The sequence below is a fragment of the Poromitra crassiceps genome, assembly GCF_964638095.1.
Source record: "Poromitra crassiceps genome assembly, chromosome: 1".
In the NCBI taxonomy this organism is placed as follows: domain Eukaryota; kingdom Metazoa; phylum Chordata; class Actinopteri; order Beryciformes; family Melamphaidae; genus Poromitra; species Poromitra crassiceps.
In genome coordinates, this window is record NC_139623.1 from 41,994,703 (window position 1) to 42,021,305 (window position 26,603).

Below are 26,603 nucleotides of genomic sequence, written 5' to 3' on the forward strand. Positions count from 1 at the left end.
CCTGCCTCTGACATCCGACCCCTCCAGCTCATTCAGAATGCTGCAGCTCGTCTGGTGTTCAACCAACCTAAATTATCTCATGTCACTATCCTCTTCCGGGCCCTTCACTGGCTTCCCATATCGGCTAGCATCAAATTCAAGACACTGGTACTGGCCTACAGGGCCAGTACCAGGGCCCCCTTCGGTCAGGATGGCAGAATCACTGCCCCATCTTTCGGCGAAGACTAAAAGCACACTTTTTCAGGCTCCACCTGGGCCCATCTTGAACTAACATCTCTCTCTAATTAAAAAAAACGTTCCTTCTCAAACTACTTTCAACAAGTGCTACTCTATTCAAAAGTTGTAGCTGTCATAGATTGTGTTGCATAGTTGATTTGTTGACAAAATGTGATATTGTAAGCAGGTTTGGATAAAAGCATCTGCCAAAATTACGTAATGTAATGTGTCAGTTACTGTAAATGCCTGCCTGCAATGTAAATGTAGAACGTATATCACATCACACAGCAGCATTTTATTGTCAAAACATAGTGTAAAACGGAGGACGCTTTACACAGTGTAGGCTTGCCAGCCTTGACAGCAATTCTTTACACTCTGGGCTGAACTGCTGTCTAGTGTCTTACCTTGCTCTTCAATTCTGACAGGGTGAATTCTCACACTGTTGTTTTTGGTGTGGCAAGACTGCCCTCTGGTGAATGCACAACTTCACTTGGGCATATATCAGATTTTAGAGCTGCAATATGTGTTAATTTACACACAAGACAATACAAATGTAATTTCAGTTAGGCATTCATTCTTAGATTTAGGATAATTATTATTTTACAGTATGGTGGCAGTGTTGGGGAATTCCTCTACTGAACCTTATGAAGGATGAACATAGGCTACTAGGCTCATACTTCTCAAGTCAAATCTGTGTAAAGAAAGGTAAAAAAGCCTTGAAAAGTTTAGTCACGTCTTCATATCATTCAAACTGTGGTTTCAGATCTAGAGAGGTGTATATCTGTGATCATGGGATTGCTAGACTATTATAAACACTACAAAACACTTAAGATCACAATTGTTTGCTGAGATGAAGATTACATATAGAATGTATTACAGTAACTGTAGTCCACAGTATTGTGCATACATTTATCATTCAATAGTCAATACAACAGTCCTTTCCTGTATTATGGATGCTCACAGTCACAGTGCAGTCAGTATACCATAAGAGGCTGCAGGAGAAATGGCATTCCCTTTTGCTTTGTGTTTTACCCTAGACATTTTTACAGTATCGCTACTGCAGGCCTCCTGCCCGGGGTTTCAGTGTAGACCATGGGCGGATTTAGCGTGCGTGTAAATCTCCATGTCACTGACTGTCTGGCTGAATATGATAAAAAGATTTAATAATAATAATAATAATAATAATTCATTTATTTTGTATAGCGCTTTTCAATGACCCAACGATGCTGACAGTATGAGTACAACAGAAAACAAGATAACAACGGGCAGCAGGCAACAGATATAAATAACAATTAACAAGATAACCAGGTAACACTTAACACCTCAATCAGGGATATATGGAAACAGAGGGGAGGGAGGGAGTGGGAGGAACAGGGGCCAGACAGAAGAGAGGGAGGGGAAAAGAAGGGGGGTGGCAGTTTGGAGGAGGTAGTTAAGGGTAGGGGTTGTTGTAAGCTTGGGAGAACAGGTACGTTTTGAGTCGGGATTTAAAAGTGGGGAGTGAAGGTGAGTCTCTGACAGTCTGGGGGAGGGAGTTCCAAAGTCGGGGTGTATATCCACTTTGACAAGCATCGCAGGGATCTCTTTGCTAAAGCTGTGACGGGGGGCCCTCTGACAGGGCATTGCTGCAGCCACCCCCTCCCTCTGGAATGCCCTCCCCAGTCACATCTCATTGTCATTCATACTCATATGTCATCTAAGAAAGAAAGAAAGAAAGGAAACTTTTCATTGTTGCTTTTGACCTATAATTTTTTTAATCTTTCATCTATTTTAATATTTTTTGCTCTTTAATAAAGTTGTTTTATCCTGTGTTTGTATAGTGTTTTTGAGCACAGTCTAAAGCAACAGTGACCAGTGAAGCGCTATATACATGTAGTATAAATTACACTAACATAAATGTAGTGTACACCATCATTACATTACTAAACATACAATAATGAGTAATAATGTTCTCTAATTCTACTCATTCTAATATTTCTTATATTTCCAGTCTTATACTTATTGAACAGTAATTACAATAATTACTCTCTGATTAACAATACTAACAATGATAATAAAACAATAACAATGATTTTATTATTAATATTATTAGTAGTAGTAGTAGTAGTAGTAGCAGCAGCAGCAGCAGCAGCAGCAGCCTATTATTATCATCATGTTATTATTAGTACAATAATAACCCCCCTCCCAAAAATGCCCCCTCCCCTTGCGGCCCTGTCTGGTGCCCTAAAAGTCAAAATCCGCCCATGGCGTTGACCCATTTTATACTTGCTTGTGTACCAGTTTGTTTGTCCGTTTAGGACTGAACCACCAATAACTTTAACCCATTTTATTGCTTTCATTTGTGGCTGTTGGATGGCCTTTTGTTTGTTCTTCCTTTGAGCAGCACCTTGCGCGCACTGGGGGTGAGGGGGGGGGGGGGGGGGGGGCTTTGCCCGGCCTTCTCTCCCACGCCTTATGTGTGTGGGGGCGGGGGCCGGGGTGGGGGGCATCAGTGCTCTCCATCACTGGTCGAGGGTTGCCGGTAGGTTAGAATAGCTTAGGTTAGGCAATAGATTAGCTACAGCCTAACTGTAGGCTGTAGACCTGTTATAGTGTTCAGGCTAAAATCAGACTAGAGCAGAATAGGACAGGCCAGACTAGGCTGTAGATTAGTTAGATTCCCTGTGTTCTAGTTAGTTCCGGTTAATGTCTAGAGTAGTCTGATTGTCTGATTTTCTCCCCCCTTTTCCTGCTCTCTCCTCTCTCACACTCTAAAGCATGCCACTCATTCTACTCAAAAGCATGGCATTCCCTCCTTAACCTGTACTCTCCACATACTCTCTCATACTCCCCCTGCTCTCCCTCCCCACCTCCTCCCCTTCCTGAACCCCCCCCCCCACTGTTCTAAAGCATAGCATCCATTCTATTCTAAAGCATGGCACCCATTCTCTTCCCCCCTTCCCCTGCTCCTTCCCCACCTCTCCTTCCCTGTTCTCTCCTCCCCCACATTTCCCATTCCCTCCCCACCTCCTCCCTTTCCATGCTTTCTCCTCCTCCACATCCCCCCGCACTCCCTCCCTTCTCCTGCTCTCTCCTCTTTGCCCCTTCCCCACCTCCTCTACTCCCCAACATTTCCCATTCCCTCCCCACCTCATCACTTTCCTGCTCTCTCCTCTCTCACATTCCCCCTGCTCTCCCTCCCCTGCACCCTCCCCACCTCCTCCCTTTCCTGATCTCTCCTCCCCACTATTCCCCCACTATTCTAAAGCATCGCACCCATTCTACCCTAAAGCATGGCACCCATTCTATCCTATATTTCTATATTTTCTACATTTCTCTATCATATGACTGTTCAAATGTGCTATTATTGCTACTGTAATTTGCTACTTTTGTGTCAGCTAGCCCTCCTCTCCCTGTTCTCTCCACATACTCTCTCATACTCCCCCTGCTCTCCCTCCCCACCTCCTCCCCTTCCTGAACTCTCCCCCCACACTATTCTAAAGCATGGCACCCATTCTCTTTATCTTTCCCCCTTCCCCTGCTTCTTCCCCACCTCTCCTTCCTTGTCCTCTTCTCCCCCACATTTCATATTCACTCCCCCCCTCCCTACTCCTGCTCTCTCCTCTGCTCTATCCTATATTTTCTATATTTCTCTATCAATTGTTCAATATGTTATCATTACTACTGTAATTACTGTTGTGTCAGCTAGAATTAGCTAGACATATTTTCTGTGAAGCCCTCTGGGACATACTTGTGAATTAGGGCTATACAAATAAACTTGACTTGACTTGCTTCTAGCACATCATGCCTTTGAAGCGCTACAGGAGGTATCAAGAACAATCTCACCAGCGTTGTGCCAACATCGCCCTGCTGCATATGAGCCAAGCTGTCAAACATATTCCCATCCACACTCTCAGAAAATAACCCCCTTATTTTGTTGTACCTTTTGTTGCTATTTCAATGGTATTTGATAAGGATTGTAGAAGGCACATATTTGTGAGACTTTATTATAGGCTTAGGCTACCTTGTAGAATGCACTACACTGCCCTCGCATAGGGTGTAAATAGCCTAGCCATACTGGTGTGTCTATGCACTACACTGCCCTCGCATAGGGTGTAAATAGCCTAGCCATACTGGAGTGTCTATTTGTACCCAGGTACAAATAGACACTCCCGTTATATTTTTCCCTAGCTGAATGTGAGCAACTGTAGCATGACACAATTTCCCCTCAGGGATCAATAAAGTTTTTCTGATTTCTGATCTGATCTAACCTCATCAATAAAGTGGTTTATGGGATCAAACATACTGGTTTGAGCTTTTACCTCTAAATCAGCTTTGTGACTGCGATGCCTGCAGATCAGATAAGATGCCTGTATCCCCTTAAAATCAGCTGCTGTCACAGCTTTTACTAAACCAGGGGTGTATCAGAATGTATCTCTTGACATCATTGAAATGTACTGTGTGTGCACTGTGGAGGAAATCTCAGTGAGCCGGTCAGCTTGCATTGACATGAGCATAACCCCATTGACCTTGTATGAGGAACAGCATGGATTGTGCTGAGAGGTTTGCTAGCAAAGATACACACTTGTATAAAGAGTTCAAGTATATACACACTCACATAGCTGTCTCAGAGGCAGTCAGACAAGTGAACTATCGGTCATATTCACAGTGAATGTATCAAAACTAACACCCCCACCCTGTAAATATAATGGAGACGGATGAGTGTAATAAGTAGTTTTTTTTCACCTAAGCGACAGAGGAAAGACAGCGCTGTGGGCTTCAGAGCACTTTAGAACACAAAAAGGTAAGTAAATCTTAAACGTGACTCTGAGCCAAACCAGCAGAAGTGGAATAGAGGCCAGACACACTCACCAAATGACAAGACACAAAACAAGGGCAAATTCGGCCCCAGACCACGTGCGGCGTGTGGCAACCGCGGGCTGTGACTAGATGGGGTACAGCCACGGATGGAGTGATGTGAAATAGTGGCAATTGTTATTATTCCATGTAATTTGTGTTACTTCTTGCATAGTGTCATGACGAAAGAAAAGATACAACAGGGTGAGATAAAGGATACATGTGGTAAAAAGAAGAAAAAAAAAGGAAAACCACCACAAAATCTTTCCTGTTGTGCAAAATAAACCTCTTCATCCAAACATTTTCTTTGTTTTATTACAAACAAATACAGTACAAAAGCTCTACATATTTCAAGGAAACATTTTTTTTTTAAATGGCTGACACAAAGTTAACACTTGCAGCTTAGAAAAATATGTATACAGCGGGCAAGAAAACAGACCCATTTAAAAATGTTCAATCTCTATAAACCGACAATGCATACAAAGACTTACAATTCCTACATAACTTGCACATAATTTATTTACAATGCATGTGTGTGGAACAAAGAAGGCTGATGATAGAGAATGTCTTTCAGTACTTGCCCTAGTCCAGACTGAACAGGCCAGAAAGGATAATGCAACATCATGTAAATAAATATGAGAATAAACCCACGGTCTGACAAACTGAAAGCCCTTGACAAAGGTGACGACAGCCTGACTCCATCGCTTGTGAGGTGAATGCATTTGTGTTGACAGTAGCCCTTCCGGGAGTGTAAATGTGTTTCAGAGGCAGTGCGTAAGAGTTGTTGGTTTAAGTCCAGTCCCTTCTCATTGTGTGTTTGGTCTATAATCCATGGAGGCCGGAGCCAATGATGTCCAGAAAGGTGCCCTCTAGCCGGTAGCAGAGCTGCACGTCGGGATCGGCGCCCCCAAGCTCCTCTGCTGTCCTCTGGGGTAAACTCAGTTTGGAGGAGTCTCCTCCTGGAGCCAGCCCATCCTGCCGCTTCTCCTTCAGATACTGCAGTCCTGAGGGAGGAGACGTGAAGTTAAACCACTGGAGATCAGCTGCTTATACATTTGACACGACTGACCTCCATACGGTGCCACACTCTGCACTGAATTCTTTACTGTTCCATGTGTTTTTTATGTATATTGTATATTCTCTACATAGAAGTCAGTCAGTGCATATCATATTCCAGTGTTGTGCAACTTGACACTTCCCAAGAGCTAGCTCAAAGTTCAGCTCACAGATTAAAATGAACTTGTTCATGTTCACAGTTGACAATTCTGAACTAAGTTCACAGTGCCAAAACATTAGCAGTTCAGTTCTTCTTTTTCATTGAGTGCATGAGCGTCAAGTCAGCCAGAATGTAAAAGTAGGTCTTCCGCTCTCTAATGATAACGTTAATGATTTTGAGTAATGCTTTACACAGCCAAAGTTTCACTCCATATAATCTTCACAACGGTATTTTGATACAAGGTATGCTGTTTTGTTCATTGAAATACGCTTTTCTCCAAAGGTGAGAATTTTAATCCATTTATTCTGAAAGTAAATTGTGATATTTCCGTTGCTAGTCTGAGTAGTGAGTTGCCTTGACACAGTCCAAAAGCAGGCTCACCGCTGTGTGCGCCTGTATGATTACATCGGGCTGTACATTGGGCTTGGGCGGCAGTTCATTGGCCACAGTTTATCTGCTGGGTAACAGTTTATCTGGCAACACTGACAGCTTTTTGTTGTTGTTGCTTACTTTCTGCTACCGTTGCGAGTGCACACGTCTTGACACATAGTGGGTCTCTCTATATTACTGCCTCGCCCAAAAGACATGATATGCTGGAGCTAACGCTAGCAAGCATTTTGTTTCTTATAGTCGAGCTGATGACCGGCACCACCACGCCTGCTGCGCGGTAGAGCCATATGAAATCCGCGTTCACGGAATCGTGAACGGAATCGCGGAATTGACCAATAAAAATGGAATCTACTATAAAATGTGGAATACTGCAGAATTTGCCATAATTGATCTGAAATTCAATAATGATATTAATAAGGTGATGTCACACACACTCTCTCTCCCTCATCTTACCCACACGCAGCTGCCTGCCCTTACAGTGGACTCTGCAGTAATGTTAGTTAACGAGCGCATTAACAAGCCATCCCCCCACTGCCATAGCGTCGGTGACATGTGCAGAGACAATCATATGGTCTGTCGATAACCCTGTCTGAAGTGTGCGTGAAGTAGCCTACATAACGTTAGATGTAAGCTGTGAATAATTCTGCCTGAATAGACCTTCTCACTTACATATTCTATAGAGAGGCAAAGTGACCGCCTACTTCCTGCTTCAGCACTGTACCAGAGATTTTCATCCGCCATTTATTTTCCCATACACATTTCGTAAAATGCGAATAAAAGTAGTTTTACTGATTCAAACCAAACGGTTCAGATATATTTAGAAACAGGAGAGATCGCATAACATTTCACTGGGACCAAAATGTAAAAAAAACGCGGGTTTAATGAAAATATTTTTTCAATGTTTTTTTTAAGTTTTGGACCGAGTGAAATGTTCTATGGTCTCGCCCGATTATAGCGTTAGCTGGACAGTTTGGTTCGACGAAGTAAAACTATTTTATAAGCATTTTACACCATAGCATTGTCTATGGGAAAATAAATGGCGGATGAAAATCTCTGGTATAGTGCTGAAGCAGGAAGTGACGTTCCACTTTGCCTCTCTATTGAATTCTGTTATGCTGTTCGTTTAAAACATTAGCATAACGTTAACTACTTGCAGACAGTCTTGATCATGTTAGAACAATTGATGATGTCACAGGCACTGATGCAAACTTAAGGGGCACACACACACACATGTCAACTTAAGGCCAATAACATTTTGTGAGCAACACACACACTCGCGTGCACCAATAGAGCAGGCGATGCCATGCAGCAGCCCAGCTGCGGGTGAGGCCGCGCAGTGGGCGAGCTGCATATGCGAGCTGCAGGGCGGGCGAGGCCGCACCGCGAGTGCGCGAGATGCCTAGTTGGTCAAAATTGTTGCCTATGGATTAGACAAGACATTATCAGGCCACTTAAACAACCATTTTGCTATTACCCTGGCCTAGACATATGACTAATAGGGCTACCAATACTTACGGACAATGAGAGGGTCAATGTCCCTGGCCTTGGTTGCCACGTCGGAGGCACAAACCTGCCCAACCTGTACCAGCAGGGCGGCGACATCATCGTAGAGTGGAGGGAAGGCCTGGCAGAAGGCCACTAGGCATGGCAGGGTGGGCATGAAGAAGGAGAACCGCTTGGCACGGGTCAGCACTATAAGAAACACACACACACGCACGTACAGGAGGACTGCGTTACAAGCACTAAATATAGCAGCAGGGAGGCTGGTACAAGCTGTGTAATGGAGGAATAAAATGTTGCAATAACAGCCAGCAGCCAGAAGGTGGCAGGCTAATATAGAGGGAGAAAGAGGGAGTGTCGACATCGACAAAAGTATACTGTACATTGGACAAGGATGCATGCCTGAGAGTGTCAAATGCTATGTAACACACACACACACACACACACACACACACACACACACACACAAGATAAAAAGAAGTGGATTGGGGGTACAGGAGGCCAAGACAGCAAGCATAAGTGTGTGAAATGTGAAGTACAAAGAGGTGCTAGCTGCTAGCTGACCTGTGAGCAGAGTGCCCATGACGCTGATGGCCAGCCTGGCCACGCTGAGGGACTTGGGCAGGGCATACTGGGTACACAGGTAGGACAGCAACTGAATGGCAAAGATCTGTGGTGACACACACAAATGCAAACTTGACTTTCAGCAAATCACAAGAGTAGATTGTTGTAATGCAACGGTGAAATGATCAATAAAAAAAAGAAAGAAAAAAAAGAGTAGAGTGCACCCAATAGAGCTGCTTTAAAAAAGATGACAGTGTAAGAAATGCGCTGGCACAAGCCCAGGGAGGGTAGCTCTAGGATTCAAACGCCAGTGGAGAAAAGGGAGGGGTGGGGGGGGGTGTCACCTGCTTCTCCAGCTGGGGCTGGGCCAGCAGCTCTGGGATGAAGTCCAGACAGATATGGATGGAGGGGATGCCTGCCACGGTGAGAGGCAGCAGAGCTTGAGGGTAACCCTGACAGAGGGAGAGAGAACAGGAAATGACACACTTAGAATCAAATAGTGGGATTAGGTTTGGGATTAGTAGTAGATTTGATGGAGCAGTCGTTTACACGCACCAGTGCCCTTTTATCCTCAACACACACACACACGCACACAGACACACACACTCACACACTCACACACACACACACACACACACGCAGGCAGCTTTGGCTTGGCAGCGTGGACAAGGATGGATCAGAGTGACAGAGAGGAAGGATTGGTTTGATAAAGTCCACCAGATGGCGATCTGCTACTTGTGGGAATGCTGTCTTACTACTAACTGACAGAATGTGATGACTAATGGGGTCAACATGATCTTTTTGACCTACTGACTAAAAAGTATATTCAGCAATATGGAAATATCCACTGGATACCAGGGCTGTAGTACTGTACTACACTCTGCTGGACAGTGGACACAATTCCCAGAATAACGGGATACACATGAAGCTTTCTGCACTGCAAGAAACTGGTATTTGGAATGAAGAAAATGTACATTTATGTAAAAATGTCACATCTAGAACAACGTGCCCCTGCTGGTCTAAGTTTCAATCCTACTACGGTACATCTCTCTGTCTCTCTCTCTCCTGTGTTTCCCCCAGAGTCCTGCACGGGTCCAATTTTGCAAACCCGTGCCCGCCCAGACCCGTCAATATAAGAACCGTGCCTGCCCCGTTACCCGTGATTATCTCAAAATCAAAACCGGCCCCGCCCACACCCGTCAATATAAGACCCGTGGCCCGACCCGTTACCCGTGATCAATGAATCACACAGTGTAGAACCATTTCACACAGGAGGCTAATAATTGGCAGTCTCTAGCTGAGACTCATCACCTGTAACGTTAGCAGTAGCACTTAGCAGCAGCAGCTAACGTTAGTTCAGTAACCAGCAGGTCAGCACTATCAGGCAACACAGTGTTGTGCAACAAGCAGACTTACCAAATATTTTCATCCAAAACATGTCCGGTATAATCCACGCTGCCTTTATGATCGCTGTTCCGCTGACAGAAATGCAGTTTTACAATGTCCAATAACTAACGTTATCTCTCCACCACTTGCACGTTCGTTGTTATGGAAACCAGAGAGTGTCTCGTTGTCTCCAGTCACGTTGACTCCCGCGGCTGAGTTTTAAATGTTTATGTTGTGCAGTCCGTAGCATCAAACAATGCAGTATGCACACTTGAAACATGCCGGTTATGTAGAGAAACAAAGCGTAAAACAACTGTTTGACAGGGAGTAAAAAAAATCTCTCCTCTCGCTATGTCTGCCTGACTTCCGGAACAGCACACACACACTACCCACGTGTCATGCACCAGAGATTACCGTAGTGACTGTGAATTCAGCCTGAGCGCAACAAAAACATAGATGGCTCTAATACAGTCAATTATTGCTCCCAAGCACTGCCCGCCCGCGTTTAGTTCATGTTTACCCATGCCCGTACCCGTGAATTTATAGAAGTATTTTTTTTACCCGTTACACAAGCTTTTTGCGAATAACCCGCGGGTACCCACGGGTACCCGACCCGTTGCAGGACTCTGGATTCCCCTAATCTGCAACCCTCCGAGCCTTCCCACTATCTCAGTATGAGAAGAACATTATGAAGTGTGCTGCTCGCTGCAACTCTTGCCCAGCGTGTTATCACCTGGAAGTGGACCAGCTTGGCGATGTTGGGGTCGGCGATGAACATCTGATGCAGCAGGCAACAGATGAGACATTGCACCTCCCGGAGGTCACTGAGCAGGCCTGCCTCTGGCTCCGCCTCCTCGCCGGCTCTCCTGGCCCCCGGCTTGGCTTTCCCCTGTGGGGGGCCCCTCATGCTCCGCAACAGGCTCTCTGTGTTGGCCCCGAGCTGCTGCTCCTCGGAGGTGGGCAGGCACACCTCCAGGAGGATCTGGACTGCTGCACTGTCCTGAGGTCACATAGACAAATAGGTGGTTAACATAGCTGCATTACGGAAGGCCAAGTCTACCTACATACTGTATATTACATATTTTTGATGTATTTTATTATTTCTGCATGCTTCCCCCCCTTTTTTATCTCAGTAAGTTCTACTGCTGTTACCTCTCACACCTTATTGCTGTTCTCCATATGTTTCGCATTCATAAATTCTACCTCAGTTTCTATGGTTGAAATTGTTGGTTACTTATGTTTAACACATTCACTGCCAGCCGTTTTTTTTTTACTGTAGGTAGCTTCTGCCAAAGGTTTTTTTTGAGGATTCTGGCTCATCTTTCAAGAGCCGAGGATTCTTTTCTGCTAAGATTTTGTGAACACAAAATATCTCAAAAGAACTAATAGAATGTGTGCTTTCTCTGTCTAAAAGAGTTAGTTTGTAGAGTTAGTAGTTATGTAGGCATTAGCACTTGAATACAGCATGGTTTCAGCGTCTGAAAATTTAAGCTGAGATAAATAGCTTTTTGTGAAATTCGATAGAACAGTCACTTTAACCATTCATTTTTGGCATCAGTAAGACGTCAGACATCTAAACAATAGTTTTGAACAGTAATTTCCTCCATAACAGCAGGAAACCCCCCTCTCCTTCAAACTCCTCCCTCCGTGTGTGTTCTTCTCCTCTCTCCATGGCTGCAGCGGGCGTGTCACAAGCGAGTTGCTGCTGTCTGTGCTGCTGCTCCTGTCTGCTGGCGGCCGCTGGGCGAGTCTGGATGGGCTCGCTCGTTTCTTGGGGTTTCGGTTGAGAGCTTTGATGAAGCTTTTGCGATTCTGGTCTTATTTATGCTGCGTGTTTCAAAGTGTGTTGCACCCATAATCTATTATGCAAATTTGCAATCCCCCACCGCCAGCAACCAGCGCGAAAGCGAAAGCGTTTTCGCCAATCCATTTTACAGTATGAGAATGGTTTCATCGCGCGTTCCCCTGCAGTTTTGGCTCGGCTTTTTCTAGTCTGGAGAGCACTGTCGCCACTTAGTGGGTCGGTGGAATGGGTTGTACACGTTCGGTGGCTCCCATATTTATATAGGAGATGTAAAAGGCTTAGATCAACGTCCCACCGTCAATTTTTTTTTTTTTTTTTTTTTTGACGAGTTGACTCGTCATTGGCAGTCAACCGTTGGTTTCTGCTTGACGAGTTGACTCGTCAATGGCAGTGAACGTGTTAAATGAACCACATTGCCATTTGCTGCATTCTTGTTTATACTCTATATGTACTCTGTTATATTCTATCTTTGTTGACTGTATCCTTTCATGACTATTTGGTGAAAATCTTCCCCACACAGGGATCATTAAAGTCTAATCTGAACTGATGGAATCAACTGTTTCTCCTTAATATTTATTTAACTGGCATGCCCTCATCCTTCCTACATAGTAGTTCAGTTATGTTTATAGCCCCTTATCACAAGCATGTCTCAAATGGCTTTATATAGCATCATCCCAGTAATATACTACATCCTATAGCTACACAAAACATAGGTTACTAGGGCTGGGTATTGGCAAGGACCTCACGATATGATACGCGTCGCGATACGATACATTGCGATACAATACATATTGCGATATATTGCAATACTCTACATAATTTACTGAAAATAAAAAAATAGAGCTAAGAATACAACACGCTGTGCACCACCCAGGTAGTGTAATAATATGTACATCACTTTATATCGATAACTTAGTGGACAAATTGAGTCAAAACTACAGAGTGTTGAGTGTCTTACTGAACACACTGAAATAAAGAGTATTCTTAGGGGACATTCAGACCAAAAGCGTTTTTGGAGCTGCCAGCGTCTTTCTGCAATTCATTCTCTATGTAAGGACGCCTAAACATGCTCCTCTTTTAATGAAGCACCTGGCGTTTGAGCGCTGGTGGCGTCTGTTGTTTTTGGAGGAGCGCTGTGGGCAAAAAAGTTTAACTTTAGAGGAAAAGCGCACTGCTCGTCTTTTTCACTCACCCTACCTTTTCTCCTCCCGAGGGATTTTCAACCTCTGCTGCTGCCAGAATTGGCAATAATCTGGCTTTCGTGTTGACAGTGAACAACATCAAACAGACAAAACTAGCTGGCTACTGTCCTTGTGGTCGTTGTGTTCTGATCTGTACTGCACGCAACTATAGGGGAAAACAAACGGAGCACAAAAAAAACGCTCCGTGCGCTGTGTTTTGTGCACAATGGAAGCGCTCCCAACATGATTTTCATAGCGTTCCGACTGAAAAAAACACTTTTGGTGTGAATGTCCCCTTATTGTGTCACTGAACACACGGCTGTGTTTTTCCTGCATAGAGAATTAAAAGGCGACCACCTCCGTCAAATTTGGTGCCACCGCAGCTCTTGACAAAACTCTGACAGGTGTTCTCATGGAAAACACTATTTTCTAAAGTTGCACTCAGAGGATTTCTGCAATTTGTAATTGCGGCATTACGCCGATGTGTTGACAATTTCATGTTAAATATTCTTTAATAAAGTTATTTGTTTAAAGGGATACACCACTTTTTTTTTAAGTTTAGCTCATTTGCCACATCCCTCCCCACATAGCCAAGATACCCCCTGCCTTTACCGGCATTGTCCAAGCAGTATACAGTGAGATACAGTCGTGAAGTTAGTAATTATCGCCATAGAATGGAGGCCAATGGTATCGCTATTAAAAATCCGCTAAAACACACATCTCACGGCGCTGAAATACATGTTGTGCTTCGGGGACTCACCACACGATGAAATATCAATCCAAAATGCAGTGAATTTCCCCCCACTAAAATCGGTATCGGTCTCAAAAATCCCATATTGGTCGGGCCACGTCCGCCTCATTTTGAGCCAGGAAAAACTAAGAGTGAGATAAGAGTTTGCATATGTGAGGGAGACAGTATGGTGTGTGTGTGAATGTGTGTTAGTATGAGTGATGGATCTACCTGTGCAGACAGAAGGGCGTTCTTCAGCTCCTCCCTCGTGACCTCAGGTGTATCCGGCTGTCCAGGCAGTCCCAGATTTGACACCGTCTGGGTCTGCCGGTCAAAGTCGGCCGTCTCCTTCAGGTGGCAGTGCAGGTAGGCTTTGGAGGCCAGCAGGTAGCCGTTCAACATGTGAAGGACAATGTCCATCATAGGAGGACATCTGGAGAAAAACACAGTCATCTGTAACGGTGCAATCACTCATTTCATGGATATACAGATAACTTGTAGCACAAAAGGGAGTCTACGGTTTCCAACTTCTGTAAGTTTGTTTGAAGTGAAATTATTAGATAATCAATGTAAATACGCTTCCAAAGCAATCCTCACTATCAACACACACGCTTCACTTCTCACTCCTAATTTGACACTTCATGGCACACTGTGGGTGGTGGCTGGCACCTGAATCTCTACACAATGGGCAGTGTTTATTTTCTGTTCTATGGTATGCTGCTCTACAGTCTGCTCCGTAATATTTGAGCAAGCACTTTGAGCTGCACATTCTGTATGAAAATTGTTGTACAAATAAAGTGATTAAAGTTATTATTTAGGGACTAGGTAGACAATATAGCAACCCATATTCTGTCCACAACTTTGACAGGTGTATACTACTACCCAGTGGGTGCCTTTTAGGGTTGCCACGGTGTGGACATTTTCACACCGGGTACTACACACGTGACAATCCGGTGTTACCAATGACACCGTATCCACCTTATTTTTCAATGCCCCGCTGTAAAATAATTATGGGTACAAGGTCCGGTTTAACGTGACCTTTTTTTTGTGTGATCAAATCTTTTTTATTTTCTTTCAGGGGAGCAAGACTTCAACATCCATTATATAAGTATATGTAGATACATACATGTGTGGGCATGAAGACATACAGGCACATTATGCAAGTTTTAACTCGCTCTCCCCTCATAACCTCCCTGTGGCGAACCCCCCACCCGCCGATCTCCTGAGACATTTACCTGTTAGTTTGACACAAAATATAAATCAACAAATATATACGGACCGTTACAGAAGCAGCATATTTATATCAAATTATAGGTTGTTAAAGCATTATATTAATAAGCAAAAGTAAACAAATACTTCACCCTCTTATCTCTTTTAATTGAATTTGAAATTGAATTTAAAATGTTTAAGCATGTCTAAAGTATGCACATGACATGTGCACCTATGTGCAGTGAATATGCCACTGTCTCTGACTTGTCTTATCACTCTACTGCCTTGTTGCTTGTTGTGTCTCTTGTTGTTTTTGCACTCATATGCCCTGTTATATTTGTACTATGTTGTAAACGGAGTCCACAGCACAAGAATTTCACACGTGATACTTGTACCATGGAGTGACAATAAAAATCTTGAATCTTGAATCTTTTATCTTATTATAATGCATCAGCCCATTGTATGATAGTGCTCTCACTTGCACCATGCATTCTGGCCACAGATAGCTCAAGAACAATTATATCAAGATACGAGTTCAACCACTGTGTGCGTGTAAGTGTGTGAGGAGATTGCCAGTGAAGAACCAGCATATTTTTGGCTGCTGTCAAACCTGCTAACACCACACGTTTTCCAGAATATGAAAATTGGAAGTAATTTAAAAGCATAGCTCGTGGTGAGCATGGAATTACAGTTCCCATCACATCTGATAGTGTGGAGGCCACCTGACTCCAAAAAGACGCTACATCAATACATTCCCAATACACTCAATACACAAGGTTCCTATATGACCATCAGGACAAAGGTCACACAGTGGGGAAGGGATCATTTTCATTGTGTGGCGTTTTCTTGGGATAAGATAAGTTCTATGAATAAAGTTGAGGTGTATCTGTTGATGATCAGGGTTCCATACTTTGTTCCATAGAATAGATTCATCATCAATAGGAAGATTCAGGTCCCTAGACCATACTTGTTGAACTTGCAGGGGTTTATAAGAAGACAAAGACAACAAAGAATACAATGTAGATACTAAGTTCTTGGTTTGACTTTCATTATCTAAAATGTTATGTAAAACATGAGGAGTGGGTTGTGTGTTCCAAGGAACACCATATGCCCTCATAGAAGACCTTAACTGAAGATACAGAAAAAAGAGAAACCGGGCAGGTTATATGTATTGCGTAAATCATCAAAAGTGCGGAGACCATTTTCACCAAAAATGTCTTTAAAGACATGTATGCCTCTATCACTCCAAGCAGAAAAAGAAAAGGGTGCGTTCCCAGTAAGTAGTGAGTGGTTATTAAAAATTGGGCTATTCAGATGCCATTTTTGAGCTGTTTTAGATATTTTCTCTGCTGCTTGCCACACAGTGAGAAGGTAGAAGATTATAGGCCCTAGATGTAGCTTGGCTCGTTTAAGTGGAATAGCAGCATGAACCAGATCTTGTAGCCTGTGGGGGGAGGCAAGCCTCTCCTCCACAGGTCTCCAAGAGGCTGATGAGTTAGAATTGAACCATGTTGAGAGGGGACGAAGTACAAATGACCAGAAATAGTGTTTGAAATTTGGGATGGAAAGACCACCCTCAGATCTGTGCCATTCCAGGGTAGACATCTTGAGCCGGGGACGCCCTCCCCCCATATGAATTTGGACACAAGTGAGTGTATTTTGTCCCAGTAATTAGTGGGAGGAGGTAAAGGTAACATAGACGAAAAGAAATTCACCCGAGGCAAGATGTCCATCTTAATAATAGAGACACGGGTCCGCAGTGAGCAAGGGAGGTGTGACCATCTGTCTAGGTCTGTCTCTATACATTTAAAAATGCCATTAAAAGTATTGGTAGTGATGTTGGCTAGGGATGGATAGACTTCAATCCCTAAGTATTTAAAACTTTTCACTAGAGGGATGTGAGAGGGAAGTGATCCTGGGTCAAATGTTGAGGTTAAGGGCAAAAACGACGATTTCAACCAATTGATTTTATAACCAGATAAAGTACTAAAATCTCTGAAGGTCTCTACAATGTGTGGGACAGAATGGGCTGCATTATCTATAAACAACAATATATCATCTGCATACAAAGCAATGTGGTGACTAGTGTCATTAAATATGATAGGTGAGATGAGAGGGTGTTGTCTAATTGTCTGAGCTAGGGGTTGTAGCGAAAGAGTGAATAGAAATGGAGAAAAAGGACAGCCTTGATGGCAAGAACGTAAGATGGGAAATTGAGTGGAGATGTTATTGCCTGTGACAATCATAGCAGAGGGGTTACCATAAAGTACCTGAGTGAGTTTTATAAAATCTGAATCAAAACCAAACCTCTCAAGAACCATCCATAAATAGTCCCATTCTAGCCGATCAAATGCTTTCTCGGCATCTAAAGATAAAACAGCACAGGGTGAGTCGATGTCTCTGGCAGCATGAATAACATGCAACAGGCGACGCATGTTGTCTGATGCTAGTCGGGTTCTAATGAAACCTGTCTGATCATGGTGAACTAGATTTGTCATATGTGATTCTACCTGGGTGGCTAATACTCTTGCATATATTTTAATTTCTGTATTCAAAATGGACAAAGGTCTATAGTTACTACACAATGTGGGGTCTTTATTAGGTTTAGGTAACACAGCTATTATGGCAGAGTTGGCATCCCTGATAAAAGAGACGTTTTCAATAGAGGAAATAATCATCTCCAAAAAAAGTTGCCCAAGTTCATTCCAAAAAGTAACATAAAACTCAGGGGGGATCCCGTCCCAGCCAGGGGATTTTCCCTTTTTCATTCCAGGTAAAGCCTTATGTAATTCAGTCAGGGTGATGATAGGTCTGCTGAGATCTTTAGCTTCCTCTTGAGTAAGACAGGGAAGTCTCAAGTTACTTAAGAATTTGTTACAGTTACCTTTATCTAGTGACATTTCTGAAGAGTCCATATGGAAACAGTGTTACTCGAAATGGTTAAAAGTTATATCAATTTGGTCATTCAGTGGCGTTTAACTGCCATGTAACATAGCTAGCTAGCCGCTAACATTAGCCACAGTAGGCGATTACACATGATGCATTGCGCTCTCAAAGGGATATTTATCGACAAGATTTTTGCCAAGCTGGACCTGATTAGTGATTTGCTCCGTTCGCCTGCAGCTTTGAAACATTACAGACGGGTGTCAAGCTGTCAGCAACAAGGCTGGGAGGATTACACCGGAAGAAGCACCCATAAGGCATCATGGCAGCTAGAAATAAGGTGGATATGGTGGGGAAAAAAAGAAGCTCCCCAGCTGTCCTCACAGTCCAGTCAATCAGGCCTTATTCCTCCCCGCTGCTGCGTAACGTTAGCTAGGATGCTCACAGTCACAACACTGGCTGCCTCACAATTAGGGTTGCCAACCATCCCTAAAAATACGGAATCGTCCCGTATTTGTTATCAAAAAGACGTGTTCCGTATTGAACTGATACGGGACGCGCTTTGTCCCGTATTCGAGAGACACTGCAGTACAAAGCTATTTGTATGAGCGAGTAAACTCCGCAGCGGAGTCTCCACATTCAGTCCGCTGGCACCGCTGCCCCTCCCCTGGCCCCAGATCGGCAGAGGGTGGAGTAGCAACCAGGATAAATAAAAGTAAAATTAGCACTAAGGGGGATAAAAATGTGGGGGGAAAATATTTAGAAAAAAAAAAAAAAAAAAATCCCAAATCCGTGGCGGGCCAAAACAAACAGAGCGCGGGCCAAACCTGGCCCGCGCGCCCCAAATTGGTCAGCACTGTTCTATGTGGACCCCAGTAAGGGTAGCTTATGCTTTGCATAAGCTAATGGGGATCCTAATAAATCAAATCAAATCAAATCAAAGTCAATGTTCTCCGCAGAAATCAGCATCTTCATTAGTAAATAAGAGAAACTTAATATGTCTCATAATCCCGTCTTTTCCCTTTAACCCTCTTAAGCCGTTTTCCCACATGCGTACCGGAAAATTACCTGTGAGTCAATATCGGACATTTCCCTTCGCACTTCGGCTCGCGCATGTGGGAATCTATCAGCGAAATTGCCTGTATGTTGGGGGGCAGGGGGAGCTTGTATGTATGTAGAGAAAGCAAATGCACAAAGCGAAATGTGGAAGTAGTTTGCTTTGATGTGCGCGAATGATTAGATGATGCACTTTGAAGAAGTTGGGATCCGTGTCTGAGAGAAATAGTTGCTGGTTCGATGTTTATCCGTTCACCGTTCACGTTGAAGCACTTTTTACAGACTGGCTTCGTTTGATGTGTCCGGGCTTGCCTTGCCTTCGGAAATCAGCACGCCCACACATGAAGCTGACATAGGCTACCGCTCTTATTATCACAAGATCATTTCGCCAGTTTGCTTTAATGTGCGCGAATGATTAGATTATGCCCACTGGAACATTAAGCAACGTGTGTAGGCTACACCTCGCCCATGAGAGAAGGACCGCTGTCGCGGAAAATGACTGGACCCGTTTCCCACTTGGTCTCCCTTAAGAGCATACCGCTCTTCTGACTGGCTCGAAACTGGTGAAATCTCCGCGACGGGGTCGCGCTTATACCGGCACAACGACTTTCCCACATGCAGGCAATAGACCACGTTCCGGTCATTTAGCGGTACAAAGCGCATGTGGGAAAACGGCTCTAGTTACCTGTATACTCTTTGGTCACAGCGCAGCACAATGAGAGGATCCACCATCAGGTCATTCTGACTGTACTTCTGCTGCCTGAGGAGCTTCGCTGAAGGTTGGAGGGCGTTGACGGTCATCACCCACAACCTGCAACACAGATGCATGAGTTGAAACCTTCACACATGTCCCACTGAGGATTAGTTTGATTTCAAAAGGAAATGTCCTCCGTTTGAGAGAAAGAAAACAAATGCTAATAAAAAAGATCTTTAAAAGGATAAGATTATACATCTTATCCTTTTGTTTTTGGTTGAGATTTCTTTTAAAGGTTTCCTTTCACCCCAAAATGGATTTTCAGTATTTTGGAATATTATACAACAATATTATACTAAATTCAGGAGTGGTTTAATTACTTCAATAATTCAGTTACCCGCAGAAAACTCGTGTGGTGGCATTTCACCTTCAATCTCTCTTCAGACCAATGGTAAATTATAAGCAGCAGGGTAGACTTGGCGCTGCACGCCCTCCTGCAGCCAGCACACTGACATGAATCAGTGGATTGGTGTGAGACTTGACACTTGCTGCCCTGCTCCCAGACTCAGCAGAGCCTCCGCCTCTGGCCCTCCACAACATTCAATACCAGGAGAGAGAGAGATGGAGGGAGGGGTGGGAGACAACAATCCCTTACACCTCCCCCATGAGCTATTTTCACACATGAACTCCGGATCAGGTGAGGGTTGCTCCCCACTGAGCCTGCCCCGGATGATACGTGAAGTGTACCCTTTCACACATGAGGCATGTTGCATTCTCACATGAGTAGCCGTATTTTATGGGTAAATAAAAATCATGGTCGTCGACTCACTACGTGTTAAAATGTACTTTAGTTGTCTGTGTTCTATATGTCTTCTGTGTATTTCGGATCACACACAAAAAAAAGTTGCAACATGCATCAATAAGACAATTCGATTATTTAATGACCATTATTGTGAAGGTTTTAACCAGAAGTTTCAATGTTATTCTGGCTCACTTGACGCTTTTGCAGCTTCAGTCGGCCTCAGTCTGCACGCAAATCGCTATCACAACAGCTGTGTATAAATGCGAAATAAAAGGTGAGCACGCAACGCTAGTTTGCTGTTTTATGCAGAGACGGTTGTCGTCTAAACATGGCCTCAGTCTTCCTGCCCTGAGCTGTTCTTGTTACAGGCCCCTTTCTCCTTTTCCCTTCCTGGATCGATAGGATGTGCGCTCCCAGCTTTGGTATCTGTGCTGCTGTGAGCCTTGGGGCAGAGTGAGGGTCACCCTCTTATGTCCAGAGAGTTCAGGCAGGCTTACGGAGTGACCTGGCTCCATACCTCTGATCTATTCACACAATAATCACCGAGCAAGCAGCCTGTGGTTGAGGGCAACAACTGTGCTCCATAGGTCTTCCTTTAATCCATTTACTGAGTCTTATAGCAACTTTACACAGCCTTAGGCGAGAAGACATCAAGGCAAGTACTACTCTTAACCTTTCACTGTGAAAAACATACAATAATCAAGCTAACAAGCAGCTTAAAAGGAGAGTATCACTTATGAACTCATATTTATGTTTTCCTTGGGCCAAGGCCCCTTGAATCAATATTTGTAAATGAGCAACACTCTCTAAAGCTAAAAATAACAGAACCAATGCTCCTATCAGTGAAGTCAAGATAGTTTGGAAGTCCCCTGAATGATTTTGTGGATTCAATGTATGCTTGAGTCATAACACCCAAATTATGCCGTTAATTCATAGCTATGCTAATGAAGCAGGAAACATACTGTACAAAAAAAAAAAAAAATCTGCCGGGGGAGCCCACAGTCACTTTTCTCACTGGTGCAGAACATTTGTTAATCACAGATTAGAGGATAGGACAAAGTCACCTCAGGCTGTTAAGTGGGCAGTAATGAATGTTGAATGATACTAACTGAACTGTCCACAGCATAGAGGAGGAATAATGTAGTTGATCAAAGACATTAATCTGGGCATGTCAGTACACGTACCTGCGGGGCATGACAGTATTGAGGCCCATCCAGAGCTTGTTGAGGGTCTGCAGGATGCGGCGAGGCACAGCAGGCTCCAGCAGCAGAGCCATGCTGGCCGTCAGGGCCTCGGAGTAAGGGATCAGGTCTCCGGGTGACAGTAGCGTTAGGTGCTCCAGGATGCGCATCAGCCTGGGACTGCTGGATGGTAACTTCTGGAAGGCTGCAGGAATAAATGGTTGACTAAACGTCTTAATAGCCTAGAGCTATGTAGCGCTTGTGTTGGTTCATTCACTGATCTGAGCCGTAAATGCTCACAGTGGGAAGGGGTTTGGGTGGGGTGAATGTATATTACCACATACGTGCAAGGCCCACATTTCTCATAAGCAACCTGTGTTATTTTTGGCATGCCCTGATGCCATGATTATTCTAAAATACATTGCTGGTAGCGTCACAATACTAACAGCCATGAGGGAGGACCAGTGGGCAAGCCCACCCCCTTTCCCAGGAAGGTGCGGAAGTCTTTGTTTAAGCTGTAATTCCTCGAATGGCCACTAGGCGTCGGGGGCAGTAGACAGATCTCCCCATGTTAAAATGCCCGTCTTTGTAACAGGATTAAACATCTTTCCAGTGAAGGGCGAAACACGGTTTGGGTCTATATAGCTAATTTCACCTTTTCATAACAACTGTACCCCCTACAGTCAATTTTTATATAACTCGACCTTTTGGAGTAAAATAGATGATAGAAAAGGGGGTGATTGACAGATCACCTGTCCAGTGATCACGCAGCTTGCCGATGACGGCCCAATAGCAGGCGGAGCTGCGGCTCTGGGAAACTCCCATCTCACGTGAGGTGCGGAAGGACTCAACCCATTCCCTCCCACTCTGCTGACGGAAAATCAAGATGGCGACAGCCAACGTTTGAACTCCGCCAGGTAGAAGAAGTTTAATGGGATAGCTATGTCCATATTATTTATGTCTATGGGGAGGACCTGCAGCATCGTACACCAGTTAACTGTATCCCTCAAATAGCTGGATGTAACATGTGCCTATATAGTACAGACTTAAAGAGCATGGAGCAGGGTAATTCCTTTGCTAAATGTATACTTAACCTTGTCCCTATGTCCATTTGAAAAGTTAATGCATCATTAAAATAAAAAAATAAAAAGTTTGAAAAAAAAATGGAGAAAAACACCTTCCTTTTTCAGAAGGAAATAACAGACTTTTATTCTGACAAGAAAAAGCCTGCTACGTCACAGTGGGGAGTGGCTCCCGCGTGCGTGTTTCCCTATCCCCTCCCACTGTGCTTGTCTGCGCAGACACGCTCTATGAGGGGGAGGCTGCGGCTCCTTCCTCCCCAAGCAGCACAGCACAGCACAGCACAGCACAGCACAGCACAGCACCGCTGCTCTGCTCTGCTCTGCTCTGCGCCGTCTGCAGCCTGGGGTCCGCTCTGCTGTGCGGGAGAAAGAAGGAGGAGGAGAAGGAATGCCCGGGCTGTGAAACCGCCACCTCCACAGCCAGCCACCTCACACACCCCAACTGTTTAATAGTGCCCGGCTCGCATGCCTCTCGGTCGGCTGGCCGGACAATATGCACCCCGCTGCAGCAGCAGCTTCGGGAGGTTTTCTCACTGTGTTCGGGACTTCCGCCACTGTTGTCAAAAAGGCCCAACAGCGAATACACGGACTCAGGCGCCTGAAGAAGTTTGGGCTAAGGAAAGAAATCCTCAGGGACTTCTACAGAGGCACCATTGAAAGCCTGCTGACTGGCTGCTTCACCGCCTGGTACGGGAACTGTACCACCATGGACCGCAGGGCGCTACGGAGGGTGAGGCGCGCGGCCCAGCACGTAACAGGAGACGAGTTGCCAGAACTGCACGAACTGTATAACCAGCGGTGCCTCAGGAGGTCCCTGAAGATCATCAAAGACACAAACCATCCCCACAACAGCCTGTTCTCCCTGCTACCCTCAGGGAGGAGATACAGGGTTCCAAAAGCACGCACAAATCGCTTGAGGAACAGTTTCTTCCCGCAGGCCACGAGACTCCTTAACATACACAAATAGTGTAGTAGTCGTACCGTACCGTACTGCAGCTGCTACCATTATGTATGACTAATGTTTAATTGTATGTTTAATAAGGTACATGCTATTTGCACTGTATGTCAAATACGTCGAATTAAAATGTCCGAACATGTCTAACGTATGCACATAACATGTGCACCTATGTGCAATGAATATGCCACTGACTTGTCTTATCGCTATTCTGCCTCATTGCCTATTTCTTATTGCCTATTGCTCATTGCTTGTTGCCTATTTGTACTATGTCGTAAACGGAGTCCACAGCACAAGAATTTCACACGTGATACTTGTACCATGGAGTGACAATAAAAATCTTGAATCTTGAATCTTGAATCTTGGCTCTTCTCGGCCAGATGGCTGGACACGAGTGATACGTCACTTTTGCGCGCGTGTGTGTGTGTGTGTGTGTGTGTGTGTGTGTGTGTGTGTGTGTGTGTGCGCGTGCGTGTGTGTGTATCGAATTACAGTCCGCACCTCGGCCCGCCTCCGCTCGCTTGCTTTCTCAACTCTCTCCGCGGTCCGTTGTTTCGTAGCTGGGCTGTTCCTGCTCTCTTTCACTGTCAAAATTAGGCTGAGGCCATCATATGCATGTGCATAAACATTTGCTACCTCCTCTTCCTCCTGAAAACCGGCGTTAGCATCCATAGTGTGTGACTGACAGCCCTGACCTAAGTGACGACAGACAGAGGGACAGACGGTCATGCCTGGCGACTCCCCACTGTGACGTCAGAGTTTTGGGATCCAAGATGTCAAAATAAAAGCTCAAAAAGTAAAACGACCCCAGAAGTCACTGTAGTGTATATGTAAGTGTCTTAATGTGAAAATCGAGTTCCTCCATAATTCACCTACACATTGACTGATTGGGGTCTCTAACCTGCCCCATGCTCTTTAAAGCAGAGGTTTAACCGCAGCTTGACTTGGAGAGTGAATTTTAACTTTCGAGTTATCTCACTAAAGCGTATATCAAAGGACACGCCTGGAGACTGAGTTGTCCACTTGAAAAAGGTCAAGATTAAAAACACTAGAGAGCATTCTGGCCTCACTAGAACAAAAACCTTGCTTGCTTCCCAGCACCAAGACATATTTACCCTGTTCTTATAGAGAGCTTCGAAACACACTTGTGAATGCATAAAAACATAATAATGGAGCATAGAAAAACACAGATTTGCATAGGCTCAGATGCATTAATGTGCACAATGGTGTAAGACACTGATCAACTGTTGTTATACTGTCACATTTTATCATGGATCTCCATCGAAGAGTTAAACCCCAATTACAGCATAATCCTCTATACCCCAAAGGATTAACCACAGAGTAAAGATGATAGCGGGATAAAGCCTCTCCCCACGGGAAACGTCTCATAATGCTAGCTATAATAATCCTATCCCATGTACTGCTCAACACTAGTGACGCTACATCTTGCTGACCTGCAAATCCCTGACTCCTAGGTTATCATTACTCACACTGGTTACAATCCCAATGAGATATTTCTGGATGCACTATTTCACAAACGATTAAATCGAAAGAGGTCTATGGATTTTAGCTTTTTTTTTTTTTTTTTTTTTACATTGATTGGCCCAAGGGGCAGCGCTACACATGAGCCACAAATGGTATTTCAGCCACCATAGATGCCATTTTTAAAATGATATTGACTTTCCCAAGGGGGAGGCACTACAATTACAAGTCAAAACAAGGTGGAATATTTCTTATTGATTGGCTGAGATTTGGACTGCACAACACATTTATTGTTGCATTGTTATAGACTTGCTTTTACAGTATGCAGTGTATTTTATCCAATTGTATTGTTTTACAATTGTTATACTAATCCAGTCTATTACCCTGTTTTTTTTACCCCCCTTTTTTATCTTGTGGTGCCGCCTTGTTTACAATTTGCCTTTATTTGATTGCTAAAGGACTTGGTAAACAATTATTGTCAAACTTCTGAATATCAGGCAATCTTGAGATAGAATTCAGAACCCCTATCCCAAACCCATTTCTGCCATCTCCTCACCCTGGTGGAGCTGGCTCTGGGTGTATCTGCAGGTGTTGCTGGTGAGCATCATCCTCCTCAGCAGGGGCAGGGTGCCAGTCACCTCCTCCTCACACACCCAGTCCTCCACCAGACAGAGATGGGGGTAGTTGGTGGCTAACAGCCTCAGCAGGGATGCGTGCAGACCTGGGGACCGGAAAAGAGAGTGGAGGGGGTGATCCTCTCAGTTTGTTATTTTCAGAAGTTCGTGTTTTCGGGGCACTCAACTCTCATTAATTTCCATTGGGGGATGACAGCTCATTTAGGCCCCTGATTACAGCCCAAGAGGAAACAGAGAGAAGGGAGAGGGAGGAGTCACAGTCAGGAAGAAAGATGGAGGGAAGAGCACATCAAACAAGCCATTGATGTTGTTTACGGCACAGCGAGATGTAGTTTGGGTTACAGCTTTTATCGTGCCATGTAACCAAAGTGCTCCACTGCATATAATACCATGTATTAATAAACTAGAGCAGTGTATTTAGGGATGAACCAATTGTAAAACTCACATCCAAGCTCCTGCTGTAGTCCCTGGGCCTGAGTGACTAGGTACTTGATGGGGATCTGGTCCATCAGGGCTGCTGAGTAGGACTTTGGCTTCTTCTGCATCAAGGCTGAAAAAGACAACGGGGGTCATGGAGGTGAACGATGAAGCAAAAACAGGAGGATAAGGCATGAAAAGAGTCATCAAAAAGGTGAGAACATAAGGCGAGAGGAGGAGAAGATCGAGCATAAGTGTTTTATTCGCCTGTGGAAGGATGCTAAAAACCCCTGTGCCAACACATGGAGGAACGGAGGTGATTTTTCATTGACGTGGGTTCATTACCACTGCTGATGGGCGTCATTACTCCTTCCTTGAAGGCTG

At 44.4% G+C, this 26,603-nt stretch overlaps 1 protein-coding gene across 2 annotated transcripts in view; it reads right to left on the reverse strand.

The window, feature by feature from the left end:
• Positions 1 to 5,398: 5,398 nt before the first annotated feature.
• Positions 5,399 to 26,603, reverse strand: part of ints2 (integrator complex subunit 2) — a 64,024-nt gene continuing 42,819 nt past the window's right edge. For both annotated transcript variants that reach the window (XM_083640182.1, XM_083640181.1), the window contains exons 16-25: positions 26,248 to 26,352; positions 25,724 to 25,888; positions 21,652 to 21,853; positions 19,657 to 19,782; positions 14,055 to 14,256; positions 10,842 to 11,108; positions 9,067 to 9,174; positions 8,723 to 8,828; positions 8,174 to 8,350; positions 5,399 to 6,056 (exon numbers count right to left, since the gene is read on the reverse strand). In XM_083640182.1, the coding sequence (XP_083496308.1) occupies positions 5,875 to 6,056; positions 8,174 to 8,350; positions 8,723 to 8,828; positions 9,067 to 9,174; positions 10,842 to 11,108; positions 14,055 to 14,256; positions 19,657 to 19,782; positions 21,652 to 21,853; positions 25,724 to 25,888; positions 26,248 to 26,352 (1,640 nt within the window). In that variant the 3' untranslated portion in view covers positions 5,399 to 5,874. The remainder of the gene's footprint in view (positions 6,057 to 8,173; positions 8,351 to 8,722; positions 8,829 to 9,066; positions 9,175 to 10,841; positions 11,109 to 14,054; positions 14,257 to 19,656; positions 19,783 to 21,651; positions 21,854 to 25,723; positions 25,889 to 26,247; positions 26,353 to 26,603) is intronic.